Consider the following 17,465-nt stretch of genomic DNA (forward strand, 5'->3'; position numbering starts at 1 on the left):
ATATACACCAATGCTCAAGTGTGGCAGCTCGTATTGTGTACAATGATTTACATATGACCATTTTTTCATAGAATGTGTGGCTTTTTGTTGGTTTTTAATCAGTGCTAATACATCCTCACACACAAATGCATTCACATTGAAATAGTCTCTCGCTGCCACCTTGACCGACACATGCTTTTGAAATACTCAGTAAAAGTGACTGGCTGTTTTTTAAATCTGACAGAAGTGATCTGACTGCACGCACCATCCATCATTCCTTTCTACCTCTTAACAGTTTGTTGAGTGATGTCATTCCTCTTATGTTCACTTAGATTTAAGATCAGTGCTCCTCTTGGTGGGATTATGACAGGTGAAGATAAAACAGTTTTGTTTTACTTTGTAGCAACCAGAGAAATAAAAGACTTTATATAGACTTTGAAGGAAAAAAAAAAGTTGGCACCAATTGTGTCTTTAATAAGATGAAATGTGTTTAACTTGAGGGAGTTTACATTCATTTTCCTTCAGCTTCCTAGAAACCCCAGTTTTAGGCAGGTCGACTAACACCGTGTGTTCTGCCCTGTATCTGGCACCTCTCAACGAAAAAGTGATAAAATAAACAGATTGTCACTTCATCGTATGTGCCAGCTTTGTCAGAATTGGTTTCTAACACAGTGTACATGGGTAGAGAGCTTAGAATTTCAACAAAACATTACATCTCAATGTGGAAAAAGCATAGTCGTTTCCCACCCTTTTATAATACCTCATACTCTGACCCTTTACCTTCTTAAGTCATGTCTGCCAGGAGCTCTTTTTAGACTATTCTGTGATTCTTTATACTTTTTTTTTTCAAGATGTAGCACTTCAGCTTTTGGTTTTACTGAAACTCAAGAGCTACAGTTTGTTTGTAGTGGCAAAAATAGCAACAATGCCATTTCATTTTTTTTTTGTTTTTTTACCCTGAGGCCTGGTGGCATCTCCCCATCTGAGTTAATAAAATGTGGGACTTTAAGGATGACCAATTTTTCCTGACCCAAACCCACAATACAATATGCTAATTTCTCACAGCTTTAAAGACTCTGAAAAGAAGGAATATCATATTTATACATATTCAATATTGGTTTCACCTTAATTATTTAGTATGAAAGCTTTTTTCGGTTTCATTTAAAACCTACATTTCATACAGGAGTTTTACAGTAATAGGAACTATTATTCAGAATACTAAAAACCTTGGTTCTCCAAATTATAGCACTTTACAAAATGTAGAACATTATGCCATTATGATGGACCTCCTACCTAAACTGCTCCACCGTTGATCCCCAATACTACGCCAAAGTGCTACAAGTGGCAAGAGATGGTGGCTGCCACCCCAATACCCTGTATGAATTTTCTTAACACGTATGGCAAACTGAGAAGTATTGGGTGCCCACTGTAATACATTTCAGGAGGGGGGAAGCAGGCCTCTTGAGAGGTCTGTTTTTTGAAGGCTACTAAAAATATTTAAACATTTTGTTACAGAATAAAAGGTAAGTCCGTTATATTTTAAAGATTTTACAGAAAGATTGATCATATCCAAAGCTTCCCGGATCAGCTAATTATGTTCCAAAAGTGTTCCAATGTGTGAAGAGAACCTACCATCTAAAATAGTGGTATTTCACCATGTCCAAAATTATTTCAGCACACTTTTTACTTCTTAAGACAATTTATTTTAACAGTATTTAGTGACTTTAAAATGTTGCATTTGTCTTTCACAAATTATTTGAACAGCTACTTTTTTTCCCTTACTGGCCAAACTAAAATAAAGCTTTTCTTAGCATCTGATGACCTAAATGTGTAATTCATTTCTGTCTTTTTCATTTACAAAAATGGTTAATTACATGTTATATCCATCAAAGTCCATAACTAGGTTTTTGAGGTTTATAATTGCTTTATCACAATTCAAGAGCAGTAGTTTTCCCTTTCTTTTCTGTTTAATCCAAATGGCATACCTTCTTTATTGCAAAAGATTTGAACTAACACCCAGGCCTTGGTGGAACCATTGGTGTCAGTGATGGATGAGTAGTGTGTTCACCCAGAAGAACATCAAACAGAGTAAATGTCTGTTGGTTACACAGTATGGATTACAAAATGTAATGGACTCCCCTTTTTTAAATTTGCAATCAACAGTTCTCTGCACTGAATGACCTATCCACCAACAGACCCTTGTGTGTGTGTGTGTTTCTGGATGAGACGTAGGCTCCTACTGAGACATAGAAAATTTGGAAAACAATGGTACTTTTGGGAAATGATTCTTCAGCTTGAATACAGTGTCTCATAGTTCAGCCATGCAATGTCTAAATTTCATTTCCACAGAACACCATTCTTAAAGCCTCAAAACATAAACGCAGGGTTTGGGGGAATTAGACTTCCAACACAATGGGTATTTGGCGTCCATGGTCTTCTGAATACCAGGCCCGTGGCTAATCGTTTGAAGAGTGACCCTGTGGGCGGTAACACTCATTGTAATTGTGTCGTTTTGTGCTGTGCGTGAGTGATGTTGTGTATTGTGATGCAGTCATGCAGTTTTCAATTATCAAGCAATACCCTTCTCCACTTGTCAGCAAAGAGGCGACAAGTCCTTTTTTTATCCAGTCTAATGAATTTTTATGAATTCTTTCTCTTTAGTGTGTGTTTTGTGTCTTGTGATAAGTGCCTTGTTTATTCCACTACAGTTCATCTTGGAACCGATAACTAGATGCATAGATTGACTAAACCATTGTAGCCTCCCTGTCTTTTTGACATCTTTATTCTCTTGCTCTTCGATGGGTATTTCAGGATTGATATCTCTTAAAAGCATATGAACTGTAATTTGTTTTCAGATTTTGTTTATTGAAACTAAAGCTGTTGCTGGGTAGCCAGAAGTGTCTGTTCAGCATGCAATTTCAGGGAGGTTTAAAATAATTTGGTTGAGGGGAGGGTATAAATCACATTTTCCTTTTTTCCCCTCTTTCTCGCTCCAACTTTTCAACTTTGTGCTTGGATTGAGAAGGTGATCCCTGTTATACAATAAGGTTATTAAAACAAGAATGATATAAAGTGAAAATAATTTCTTGAAATACTGCCTATAAAGCCATCAGAATGACAGATTTTGATTGGTTGTGTGTGTTACCGACTGCATAAATGAAAAAATGTTTGCATATTTCCTGCTTTGATAGTGTGATCCATTGGGAACTTTCAATTGTGCTCCTATATATTAAAGAGAATGGTCTTTGCAAGATAGAAGGCAAGTGTCTAGTTACTATACCAGATATAGTCAAGTAAACGCCACTACTAGTTGACTTATGGGAATTGTTGTTCTGAAACCACTGTTTCTGAGTTCCAAGGGTTATCAGTTTTCAATGTTTTTATGCCAGCATTCTAACTTTACATGAGTTAAAGTATACTTTCTAGTGTACTTACTGACTATCAGAACCACAGGGTTAGAGCCTGCACAGCACAAATACAGGTAGTAGTTGGTTTCCTGTTGACAGGTAACAGGAAGTGCCACCATTTCTCCTGCACTTATGATTAATTGTGAACTTGTGTCCCAGGTACAGTGTAAGCCATTGCATTTTGATGAAAGCACGTTGTGATATTAATTGTCTTAATGCTAGATTAATCCTGGATAGAGTTTTTTTTTTTATTAGTAGCATGAGTAATTTATAGGTTACTTTTTTCATTGTAAAACCCAGGGCAATGTTTGCGAGACTTTCCACCATAATGTTTAGTGGTTGATTCTCTGATCACTGTAACACGTTAAAGGGGTTGTTCACCTTTAAGCTAACTTTTGGTATGTTATAGAATGGCTATTTCTAATCAACTTTTCAACTGGTTTTCATTTTTTCTTTTTTCTCGTTTTTGAATTGTTTCCCTTTCTCTTTTGGTTCTTTTTAGCTTTCAAATGGCAGTCACTGACCCCAGAAGCCAAAAAAGTTATTGCTCTGTGAGGCTACTATTTCAGTGTAACTTTTACTCCTTATTTCCATCCTTTGTATATAGGCCATCTCCTATTAATATTGTATATAGGCCATCTCCTATTAATATTACAGTCTCTCATTTAAATCAAAGCCAGGTTACTAGGGTAATTTGGATGCCTATGATTAAGTGTATATTTACACGAAACGCGTCAGGCGTATTGGTTTTAAATGGAGTAATAAAAATCGAGTTTTAAGCAAGCCGCTGTGTCTGGTGCATTTGGAGCCCTTTTGCATATGCGTGATTTCGCCTTCCCCAGCTACAGGTTCGGGGCTCTGAGCACCTGAACCACTTCTGAACAACGGTGAGTTCTTTGCATTTAGGATTTCACATTGTGAGAGCTGATATGATGGTGTTGGGAATTTGACCTAGATCAACTGTGAGACAGATCCGGGGTTTATACACCCGGATCTCTCTTTTGTATTTGGTACGTTTTATTTACTTGATTTCCTGACATTTGAGACATTTAGGTTAAATTAATTGAGCCATTTCTAAGTTTAGGTTACTACCATTTCTTAGTTTGTAATTTGGACCCTAGCAACCAGATAGCTGCTGAATTACGAAACTGGAGAGCTTCTACATAAAATGCTAAATAATTAATTAACCACACATCATAATTGTCTCAGAACCGCACTCTCTACAATCTACATCATACTAAAAATTAAGTTAAAGGTGAACAAGCCCTTTAAATGAGAACTAAACCCTAAAAATGAATAGGGCTAACAATTTGCACATAAATTGTTATTAAAGGAGAATGCAGGTCAAAATTTAAAAAGCATACTGCCCAATAGTCCTCCTATTGTTTAGTAAAAACGCCACACTTTTGGCTCACCTAATCAAATATTTACTCAGTCACACTTACTTCACATATTCTCCCTTCCTTTCCCTCTTTGCTTCATACTGCACATGTGTTTCATTCCCTCCCCCCCTCCCCTCTGCCAGATCCGCTTCTGATTGGCTGGTGGGCATGTGTAGCTCAGAACAGGAGACAGGATCAAGTTACACACATGCTCAGAGAATAGGAAGGCTGCCGCTGGCACCTACAGGAAGGGAAGAGAGATTTCAGTGATGTCACTGTAGTCTTCACACTGCTGTAGGCTGCCAGCACCATATCTCAGAGAAGCAAGCAGTGATCTGGGAATTTAGATATGCAGTAAGTACTTAAAAAGAATGCCTTTAGACTTACTTTTAATTTATATTAACCTTTCATTGTCCTTTAACATAAAATATATTCTCTGTTAAAGCAAGGTTTAAAATCAGCCTATGTTATTCACAGAAAACCACAAGTTTTTGTGCACATTAAGTCATATTTGTATTTTATAGGAGGTAGCTGCCATATTGGTACATATAAGGGCTCTGTGCTGTAATAAAACCAAATCCTGATAAAAGATAAAAGACAGGCTCATAGTATAGGCTTGGTTTACTGAGGTAATAAAAACACACAGAAATGTAAGGCCTTTAAACTACTCCTTCCCTGTGCTCAGAAGAATATAGCTGTTTTATTTTTTATTTTTTTTTTATACAAACCTTAAACTGTTTCAAACAAGCTTAGATTAGGATCATGACTGTTCACAAACCTTTCACATTGCTGGTGGCTATTTACATTTTGTTAGTGCCAAGGTTGGTAATAGCAACCTTTTTCAGTTACCTGCCCTCATAAAGGGAAAAATGAATTTAAAATTAGAACTTGCACAGGTATGGGATTCATGATCCAGAAAGATCTGAATTACAGGAGGGTCAAACAGTAGCTTTTGCTTAAAGGAGAAGGAAAGGCATTTTGGCATGTTACTTCCAATAGATAAGCCACATTAGTGCAACCAAAACTTATTTATTCTGCAGAAAACTTTACCATACCTGAGTAAACAGCCCTAGAAGCTCCCTCTGTTTGTTTAAGATAGTAGCTGCAATTTTAGCTAGGTCTCTGTAGCTTCCTTGCTGCAGCTCTAGCTACTGGTAGCTCAGATCACACATTCTGATGGGAGGGGGAGTGAATTCTTCTGAATTCTTATGGAGGGGGAGGAGGAGAAGGAAGAGAGACAAGAACACAGACTCTGGCCCTGGGAATGAAGGATGTTTATACAAAAGAAGACAAGAAATTATGTGTTTCTTTTGATAGAGTGTTTATAGCTGTATTTATATAGACCTTCCTGATAAAACTTAGTTTTTACCTTTCCTTCTCCTTTAATCTTAACTAACATATAATAAATCCATAGTTAAGGCAAAACAATCCTGTTGAGTTTATTTAACATTTAAATTATTTTTTTGGTGGACTTAAAGTATGGAGATCCAAATTACAGAAAGATCCATTATCCAGAGAACCCCATATCCCCAGCATTCTGGATAACTGGTCTCATACCTGTACTACTAACAGAAACTAACACAAAATGATTGCAAGGAAAGCAAGGGAAAACCAAGGACCCAGACATGGGTCCCCACTATAGCTCCTACTTTCAGTTTCATACAAGAACTCCTTGTATGACATTACCCAATCCAACATTGCAGGACATCGCAGTGGGTAAATTACTAATTGCATTTGCAGATGTCATTGTCCTATTTATACAACACCTTTAAAGAGAAATACCAATAATCCATAAAAATCATAACCAGATTTGGATGCATAGCTGGATGTAAAAGAAACATAGAAAAGTTAGGAACCCTTCTGTTTCTAAAATAGAGATACTGCAAAACAATTTCCCCTTTAAAAAAAGTAAAAAAAAAATTACAAAAAAACCTAGATAATAAAACCCCTACACACTACCGATACACATAAACAAAATATTTGCTGTAGAACAAATATGGCAAAAAACAAAATTATTCTTTTTCCTAAACTGCAATATACAGATGCTCCCATTTTATCTGACCAAATAACAAAATATTCCAAATATTTATCTGGAATGGCACACAAGGTAGAATCAGCACATTCAAATTACAAACAAATCTACCATTCATTTCACCTGTATTGGCTAGAAATATGACAAGGTTTCCCTATAGGAGTCCCCACAAAAACAGATTCCTACCAACTTATTGGAGCTTAGTGTAGAGAAAGTATAACTGCACATCTACAACAGGGCAGGAGTTGGTTAAGTTATAATTGTTACTTTTTCATTGTTTGTTGTTAGCTGTTATGGCGATATACCATATCTATGTGTATTTATTGATAAAAATTCACATATATCATAATAAAAGCATTTACTATTATTAAATAAAATTGTACTCTGCCCTGTACTCACCGGTACAATTGGGAAAGGAAAACCATAAACAAGATTTATTTCTGGGGATATCCCTGACCTCACTGAGGAATAGCAGGGTGATTCTAGAGTAAGCAATGCTTCTGCTTATCTAATCTAGAGGTATGAGCTTATTCTAGCCCTCTAAAACCCTTTAGAGGCTATATCTAGCGAAACCTCAGGGACCTTCTTCCTACTGTGTACCACATGGCACTTACTCCCTGTGTATTTATACTTATTTATTGTATTTATTATAACACTTGTCCTCCCTGTGTGAAATTTTGTATATTGTAAGATTGTACAGGGCAGCGTACCCTTGTGGCGCTTTATAAATAAGGTTATACATACATACATACATACTTGAGTAACTACCATTTTCTGGAAATAGGGTATAGATCTCATTTCATGCACAATGGCAAATTTATTCCATTAAGAATTCTGCTTTATTTTTATTCTCTATATTCACCAAACTGATCCCTCGAGGGGTGAACGCACCCACACACCTTTTACTGTTTGTGTCTTTTTTTTTATGTATATCTTTATTTAAATGAGAAGCAGTATCTGACAAATGGACGACAATGGAGTGTCGGACTGAACTTTATGAGCATGTCTTGCCTGCCATTGTGTATAAAACACAACGTGGTCTTATCAAATCTTTTAGTGAAAATCTGGACTAAGCAGAACAGTTATTCCGGATTGGTTCCCTAATTTCAGTTTTATCTATTTGAATGGTGAAACCTAGTGATGAGCGAATTTTTTAGCCAGGCATGAATTCGCAGGGAATTTCCGCATTTCGCCATTGGAGAATTATTACTTCCGTGAAAATTTGCAGTGGATTAATTCATCGCACGTAAATTTTTTTTCGTGTTGCGCGTCAAATTGGGTGCGGTCACGTCAGCACATCAGAATTGGGCACAGTCGCGTCAAAAAAGAGCAGGCGACAAAAAAAAAAATGCTAATTTTTCACTGTTTTGTGAATTTTCTTACCATTTCGTGAACTCTATGGCGAAGCGAAACAGAACAGATTCGCTCATCACTAGTGAAACCCTTATTAGTAAATGCTGCTTGAAACCTTTGAAGTTCTGTAGTTCTACCACAGATATAACCTTGGAGCCTCTTCTGCGCATCATCTTACATCCACTGTGCCATGGTTTTATACATGTTGTCTTTCAACCCCATTCTCCATCTTCTTTTTCCTTCTTAGTACTTCTCACTTTTTTTTCTCATTAGGGGAATTAAACAATATTGAGTCATTTGTATATTGATTTTTACATTTCTGCAGGTCCTTACATTTTAAACACAGACTTTTATAGATGCATTTTATGGTAACCAAGCTACTAAGCAACAACCCATATCCAAGGTATTTGGAAGTCATAACCTACTAATCCTAGAAATTGATGTGTTTTGAGAATTTTAAGTTGCATATCTGCATGTAACTCAGACTGTATGTTTAAAAAAAGTATACACCTCATAGGAAAAATTCAGTTTGTTTTAGGTTCCTGCAAAATAAATTTTTTTTATGTTATATAATGTAACGCTTTCTCCATTTTTCCTGCAGCTGAAATTAACTTTTACTCTGGACAAAGAGAGTGGGTTGCCTCAAGGATGCTACATATACCAATACAGAGACAGCAACAAGTATGTAAACTGCCTTTTCCCTTCATAGCCAGTTGGGAAACATTATTACCAAACTTTCTGAATTTTTATATTCCAAACAAAAATTAGTTATGTATTAGTTAGTCAAACCACCCTTTAAATGGAAGCTTTAATGTAGGCTTGCGCCTTAGAATCAGTTGTTCTACCCCAGAAATATAATCCATTTCATGCATACCTTCCTGGTTTGCATGGCTGCTGAATGAGTTGTGTGATCAGCAGCTTAATTCTAAAACGTTTAGAATGTGTCTCAAATCTGTGAATAGGGGGCCCTGTCTTGGAGGGAGTGAATGTTAATTTTCTGTTTTAGGTACCCGTGCATTTATAGCAATGTGGCAGTAGTGTAGCCATTGTGGGGTAGGGGTCTAGCTTATATTTGACTGCAAAGGATGGACATAAAGCCTAACTATGTTAAAGATAATTCTGACCTTTAACAGAACTACACCAGTTCAAAACTTTATATAGTCAGAAAGCGCATACTACACCTATTAGCCCTCAACTTCCCAGCAGCTGAAATTTCTCCAGTGCTCCCCTTTGTATTGCTTGGAATCCTGTGCCATCATAAAGAATGTTCTTTGCCACCACCTAGTGGCTTTTTGTAGTAGTACCCTTTGACCTTTTATTTTTCACCTAAAGCTTTTGAAGCATATTACAGTATTCATTTAATGCTAAATGGAATAGTTACACACTGAAAATCCTGACATTAAAGAGTCATTATTAAAATGTGTGTAATAGGGTTTGTATTGGAAATGTGCTTTTCTTATAAAAATAAAATCTGTTCATTTATACTTGATCTCACCGTTTGTAAATGGAGAAGAAAAAAAATATAAAGGAGACATATTGGATAAATGGAAAAAAAAACCTAATTTTGTAGGCAATTATGAATAATATATGGTGCTGGTTTCACTTTGTGCTAAAATTGAATTCAGTCTGTAAAATTGGCCCCTTTATTGGAGTTCTATATAAATCCTATCAGTTCTGTCTGTGTTTCAAATGAAGGGTGGGCGTGTCCTAATGGTCCCTGCTAAAAGCACAGTAGGAGGGAGATCAATCACCAATCACAGACCAATCACAGCCCTGCACTCACACAAGCAAAGGCTTCAATCCCTGTCAGGTCAGCCTAGCTGCTGATTGGTTCCTGTCCTACAGTGCAGTGTGCTGAGTGCCGCTGGCTCCCCCTGCACATCCACAAAATTCAGCCAGCGGGAAGTGGAACACATGGGCGGGACTAATAAGGTTTTGGTCAAATTTCTCAATAAATCAGTCCGAAACACAACTTTTTTAAGCACAATCCATCTATAATTAGAGGAGTATAATTCACTGGTACATTATGATATGTCTCCTTTAATCAGGCTCTCTCTCCCAGTTTAACATCCTTTTGTTTAGGCCTTACAGCAATCAGAACTTATTATTTCTTCTTATTGCTACCGATTAAATACAAACTATATATACTGGTGTTATGAAAGATTCTTATATACTTTAAATGGATGCGCCAAATCCACTATTTTGACATCTGGCCACACCCCTGAATCCTTTGCAAAAGATTTGGGCGAATAGCAAACGGATCTGCATGTACAAATTAGGCCACAGAATGGTTAGAGAATTGCATGCTGAGTGCGTGGCTAAAAATTTTCAACTTCTGTGTTTGTGACGGGAAGTCACCTAATTTTAAGGATTCGGTTTGGTTTTCTAAAGGTAATACAAAATGCTAAGCAGTTTAGAATTTCTTTTTCTAAGAGAGAATTTAAGGGGGTATTTATGAACAATTTTTTTTTCATGGTTTTGTTTTAATTTTGCACCAAAATAAGATGAGAAGGCTGAGAAGGGACATTCAGGTTGGCAAAACAGTCAGGTTTAGGGACTTCAATTAACAGTTACTTACAAAAGCAGGTCTATCAGCAAGAAACCATCAGCATGACCTATAGCTAACTTAATGTACATAAATGTTTTAAAGAGTAGTTATTTATGTGTAAGTTTAGCTTTTGGTATGATGTAGACAATGATATTTTGAGACAATTTGCGTTTTTTTTTTTTTTAACTATTTAGCTTTCTGTCCAGCAGATTTCCAATTTGGAATTTTAGTAGATATTTGGTTGCTAGGATTCAATTTTTCTGAGCAGGCAGAGGTATTAACGAGAGACTGGAATATGAACGAGAGGACCTAAATAGAAAACAACTGTAGTCTTACAGTGCAATATTTTGCTGGCTGCTTGGGTCAGTGACCCCCAATCAAAAGCTTAGAGACAGAAAAGAGGTTAATAATTAAAAGAGCTATAAATTAAAAAAATCAAGATGAATTAAAAAGTAACTAAGAACAGGTGACTCCTTGTAAAGTCTTGTAAATCGGTATAGCAAATAACCAACAAACTATTTAAATCATCAGATTTATTATGTGGTAAGTAATGGTTCAAATTTCATTCTTGTTCACTTTACAAGTACAGGATGAAAGCTTTACAGAGGGTAACCACGCTCAGAGCTTTCAATTAACTCCATACAGCAAACAAACCTAGTCTTTGCATTTTCTCTGGCTAATTCTATACACAAGAGATTTAATTACAAGCTATTTTCCTCCATGTTTCTTTTTATTTGAAGTTGTTTCAACTCTTAGTTGAAAATGTAGGCAGGACCGAAGGGTAATCGATAGCACCGTTACTATAAAAGTAACTTGGTCATCTGAAGTTTTAAGGAATCAATGGAACAAAGTTACTATATGAATAAATTAGTCTACTGACGTTTAAGGAATCAATGTGCTTTAAAGGTTATTGCAGCCATGTCTGATCTATGCATGCAAGTAATGTGCTTCTACTAGCAGAGATCTGGCGGGTTTGGTTGTGCTATTTGGGAAACAATATGCTAGGTTTTGGGTTCTTTCCTTGAGCCTAACCTTCAGCCCAGTAAATGTAGTACAGAGTCTAATTTCCCCTGCTGATGAGGTAGTACCTACATTGTTGGAGGTTAATGTTGATTTTATTTATATTTTTAGCAATTTATTTGTGAGTTCCTTGACCCAATATAGTTTCCTCTCTGTAAACCACACTGTTAGTTGCTAACACATTTTTCTTGCTCCAGCTGCAGCATGGGTCAGCAATTTGCAATTCACTAATTACAAGCAGCCTGGTTTAGTTGTTTGTATTGGGGAAAAAGTTAGGTTAAGAAAACCATTAAAATATATCATGATTTACAAGAAGAAAAATAATCTATACTGTGATGAATTATAAGCTCCTGCTTTAAGCAGGTAATAAACCTAGTTGAAGAATAATTTCAGTATTAGAAAAACACTGGGGCAGTATGGAACCAACTGCTAAGGATTTTAAAATAATGAGCCTCAAAAGAAAGCATTACTGACACACCTGGTTTGGTCTGAACCAGCCTTCAGCCTAGTTCTAAGGCAGTGATCCCCAACCAGTATCTCATTAGCAACATGTTGCTCACCAACCCCTTGGATGTTGCTTTCAGTGCCCCCAAAGCAGGTAGTTATTGTGAAATTCCTGACTTGGTTTTGGTTGAATAAAAACAAGATTTACTACCAAATAAAGCCTCCTGTAAGCTGATAGTGTGCATAGAGGCTAGCTAATAGCCATTCTTTTATGATGCTTGTGTTGCTCTCCAAGTCTTTTAACATTTGATTGTGGCTCATGAGTAAGAAAGGTTGGGGACCCCTGGTCTAAAGTATGTGCCTCATGTTCCACCTCCCTCCCTTGTGATGCATTTTTTGCTGTTTGTTTTTCACGAAAGGAATGAAAACCCAGACTTCTGCCCCCTAGACTTGCACCTTGTGCAGTAGAGTAACATTTTCAGATTTTAACCTACTAGTAGTGCAGGTCTAAATCTACAATAGGGATGACTGGCAGGTAAGTTGGTGGTACAGCATTCCCTAAAATGGGAAGTTTTTTTCTAAAATGGAATGATAGCCTGGGAACAAATGTAGGGCTAAAATGTACTTGGGAGCGCTTAAGGTTTTAGTCACTCGGCGCATTTGGATTCTTGTCCTTTAAATACCTAAGCGATGAACATCATTATCTGTGTCTGCTTTAATTCCACCTTTACATTTCAAATATAATCTTCCTACTGAGTAGCATTTACATTTTAATTTTTGAGTGAAATCAATCTGCTTGCAGGTCATTGAGAAAAATGTAAATGGTTACTTTATAAAACAGCTGGTAACACAGCCAGTAAAAGGACAAAGTTGTCATTTCATATGTATTTAGTGATTTCAAGTTTTAAATTACAGCTTGCTTTATCTATGATTTTATCTGACTTCATAAATGTAAATATTTAGTTACCCAGGCCACGGAATGACCCAGTAATTTAATTGCAAAAATGCATTGAGGTGATGCAGAAATATCTTGTAAACATAAAATGGAGCACCAAGCTTAGAAGCCATATGCGGGAAGAATCGGCAGGTAGAAACATGGTTGGCTGTGTGACTGTAAAAACAATCTTAAGCTCTGTGCAGTTTTATTAAGAGTTTCCTTGAAGACTTAGAAAGTCCCATAGACCTGCATCAAATGGATTATCCATCAGTCTATATGTCTGTTTTGGTTTCTCCTAGTCCTTTACACAGGCATTATTCATTCCAGGCAGCTACGTCATCCATTAGTAAAATCTGCAGACAGGGTTTCGTTGGAAAGCATGTCTTTCTTACTATGAATCCGAAAAACTTGCGACAGATGTCTGTATTCAGCTAGACTCAGAAGAAGTGTAGATTAATTTAGGCCCAGAAGTTTTGTTTTTAGAATAAACTAAGGAAATTGACCAACTGAGTAGACTTCTTATCTTTTGCAGGTACAATATCATAATTACTTCTGCATCTGTTCCTTAGCTGAATGGCTGAACAGTCTAACCCTAAAACTGTCTGCATTTCTCAATACGTCATTTTTATTAAAGCCATCAGGCAAATGTAATAATCTCTGCATTCTCCGTGTGAGTGCAGCCTGATCTTTGGTTTTATTTATTGTGATTGTATCCTAAAAGTAAATACAGGCACTTATATATAACTTCATCTATGGACCTGGGTGCAAGGGCCAATCGTTATATGGAGTATATAAAAAAAAAAATTATAATACATGCATAACAAAGAATTAATGGAAAAGGTTTCTGCTTGTGGTAGTTCAGCATTTTCTTTTTGTACGTGGCCTATAATCGGATGTTTCTCATGTTTCATGATTGTTTTCTCCCTGATCATCAACCTTTTGGAAGAGCACTGTAATGTAGATAAGGTATCCAATAGCTTTCATTTCCAAACGTTCAGAATCACTTTATGTTTCGAAAGATTTAATACTTAATGACAAATATTTTAGATTGCTGAACAATTTAACTTGATAAGACTTGACCCAATTTCTCATTTGCTTGGAAATACCAAATATTTTGATGGTTTTGTATTTTTCTGATGTAATTAGTGAGCTGAGAGAGGCTCAAAGGATTAAAGTGATTCCTTGGCAACAGATGGGTGTATCGCTGTGATTGGGTTCACTATGATTCTACAGGCGATGCTATTTATTGCCTGTCAGTTCTAACTCCTTTGCACGTTAGCCCTTACTTACTCTTGATATTTGCATTTATTAATTTGTGAGATCTTCCATACTGATTACTCATACAAATTAATGCTTTGCACACTGGATAAATACATAATGACCATGACCATATTTATATAGTCTTACCAACCAATAACATTTAGCTACTGCAATGTACATACAATGTAGACCACTAATGAGCCCCTGAAGGAAATTTATAAAGCACACAATATCCAATTTAACAACTTTGCTTTAGGTACTGTAGGTTATTGTAAGTTTGCCATTACAGTTGTAGCTACTTGTTTGCTCTTATTAGCACCAGATTATCATATGTAAAAGAAGCCTTAATTTGAAGGCCTTAATGATTAAAAATTGAGGTCACTAGTGAGCTAATGGGTTGCCATTTTGTGTCCAGGTAAAAAAGGAGTTTGTAGTCTGAAGAGGAATTAACAACTTGTCTGCGTCTGATTAAAAGTATTTGTCTTCCTCTAGATTTGTACAGATATGTGCCTTATAGGTTCTGAGGTGCAGCTGCCTATGGAATCAATACATTTCTTTGTATTTCAACACTGCAGTTCACATAAGATGACTGCAGTGTTTGGCTGTATTATTTACACTTTAAACTCCCTCACCCCCAAAAAGAAACAGATCCACAAATTCTAAGATCTGTATTTAAAGCGGTTTACTAATGAGTAGAGAAAAGTGCTTGTACCTGACCATTTAAAGTCTACTTCTGAGTAGGTGTCAGGGCATGGCAGGCAAATACCCTGTTTTTATTTTTGCTGTGTCACACGTTATGTGACAAGTCATGTACAGTGTATTTGTATTTTTAAGTGACAGTTTTAGTCATAATAGTGGTATATACAATTAATAATTTGCTTACATAAGCTTATTCTTGGTAGGTAAGGTTCTTTACATTTAAAGTAAGACTTCAGTTTCATGTCTCTTACTATATTTCAGCTTTCTGTAATTAATTAGTTCTGCTGTCATTCACAATAAATAACCACACAAGAAATTTTCCTTTATTTTTTTTCTTTCTTTATGCTTGCCCTGAATTTGTGATTCTCTAGAAGTTGTCTCAGGACAAAATGATGTATATTTTTCCCTCTGATATAATCAAATTAGGCACCTGGGTTCACTTAATAGGGTACCCATCAAAACCAAAGGTTGCTACGTGTCACTGAAAACAGTGTTTGATGCTGAGTGAAACAAAAACTCGTGCCAGCATTATTTTCCACTGATATCTTCTTGGTGATGAAATGCAACCCTCTTGTACAGTGCAATTTGCATGGAGTTTGTATGTTCTGCTGTCTGTATGGGTTTCCTCCCAAAAAACATACAGGCAGGTTAACCAGGTTCTGATAAGATTGTCCCTACTGATAGGCACCTTAAGCTGAATGCTCATTTGGTAACCTGGCTTTGGATCTTTCAGTTATATGCCCACCTTTAAGTGGGCACATATCACAGTGATGGGAATATATTATTGTTCAAGATTTTGGAACCTTTGATCAGTATCTGGTCACCTTTTGGCCATATTCTCGTTTGGTAGGCCATCAGAGTGCCCTATACACTGGGAGATAAGTTACCTACCTGCACTTAAGGTGGCCATACATTGCAAGATCCACTTGTTTGGAGAGATTGCCAAGCGAGTGGACCTTCTCCTGATATGCCCACCTACGGGTGGGTGATATCCGGTTAATTCAGTTGTTTGACCCTCAGATGTGGTCCCCGGTCTGACGGAAAAATCAAACCTGTCCGATCGAGATCTGCCCAATTTCAAGCGAGATGTTGGTTGGGGGGCCTGTTGTTCGTGCCCATACACGTGCCCGGAAATACCGCCATACGCCTCCTACCTGTGCCTGCACCCGAACGAATGCGATACTGTATGGCGGTATTTTCGGCAAGCGTTTTTCCGCAAGTGTTTATCCGCTTGCCGAAAATATACACCATACGCCACGTCTGACATCAGCCTTAGCCTAACTGGGGCAAGGACTGATATCATTAAAGTATAATCTCTGTAAAGTTCTGTGGAAATGGCACTATGTAAGTACTAGGAAACACAAAATATAATAACAAAAGCATAGCCATAACACTATATCTCACATACAGTATCTAGTAGAATTAAGTCTAAAACAACTGGACTTTTCTGAGTTTTTCTGAGTTTTTCTTGAAAAAGTCCAGTTGTTTTAGACTTAATTCTACTAGATACTGTATATCATGACCTGGATGAATGAGAATCTTCATAGACATATATCTCACATGCACTTAGTAATAACCTACTATTTATTATTCCCTGCACTGCCGCTAGCGCGGTATAGCAAAGTACTATATTGCACATGTACCTGCCCATGGAATTGAATCAAGCATTGTGGAACCCTATAAAAATAAGTACCCTGGACCAGTGTGATTTTTATGGATGATGTATGCAAGGTTAGGGCTCATTATGTTGACACCCAAATGTTTTAATATGTAGCTGTTCTACAAAAACTCCGTTGCAGGTCAGCTCATGTCAAAAGGATATATAAAGAGATATATTTTCCTTTTAACTGCACTGATAAATGTGTGAATGTAAGTGTATATGAAGGTTCTCATTCATCCAGGTCTTGGTATACCTGTAGTAATAAGTCAAAGCAACTGGATTTACTGTGTTTTTCTTGAAGACGTTTCACTAGTCATCTGACTGGCTTTCTCATTCTGAACTGAGAAAGCAAGTCAGATGACTAGTGAAACGTCTTAAAGAAAAACCACAGTAAGTCCAGTTGGGGGGCATTTATACGGCTAGAGTTTTGAGTTGGTGGAGAAGCACCTGTAGAAGTGCCATTAATGGCCACAGAGGTGACCGATGGTATCTATAAAAATTGACTGGCTGCTCCTTAAATTTAACTTCTCTGCCATCTAAAAAAAAAAATGAACACGAAATATGTCTTGCTGTTATTTTAGCATGCTATATTTAAAATAAAACAATTATGAATTTTCTGCACAAAAATAGAACCTACAGAAGAAAGTGTCTCACGTAAGCTATGGCCTCGGGCTTCCACTGTTCTGGTGTGGTTTACTTGATAACATCTTACCTCCGTGTGCTCCTGATAAATATTGCCCTTTG

The 17,465-nt window shown here is 36.8% G+C and overlaps 1 protein-coding gene across 5 annotated transcripts in view; it reads left to right on the forward strand.

Annotated features, from left to right (window-relative positions):
- The window catches only part of dis3l2 (DIS3 like 3'-5' exoribonuclease 2), a 225,945-nt gene that overhangs the window by 167,900 nt on the left and 40,580 nt on the right, over positions 1-17,465 (forward strand). For all 5 annotated transcript variants that reach the window (XM_031901823.1, XM_031901824.1, XM_031901825.1 and 2 more), the window contains 1 exon segment: positions 8,755-8,834. In XM_031901823.1, the coding sequence (XP_031757683.1) occupies positions 8,755-8,834 (80 nt within the window).

This window comes from Xenopus tropicalis, chromosome 5, assembly GCF_000004195.4.
Source record: "Xenopus tropicalis strain Nigerian chromosome 5, UCB_Xtro_10.0, whole genome shotgun sequence".
Taxonomy (NCBI): Eukaryota; Metazoa; Chordata; class Amphibia; order Anura; family Pipidae; genus Xenopus; species Xenopus tropicalis.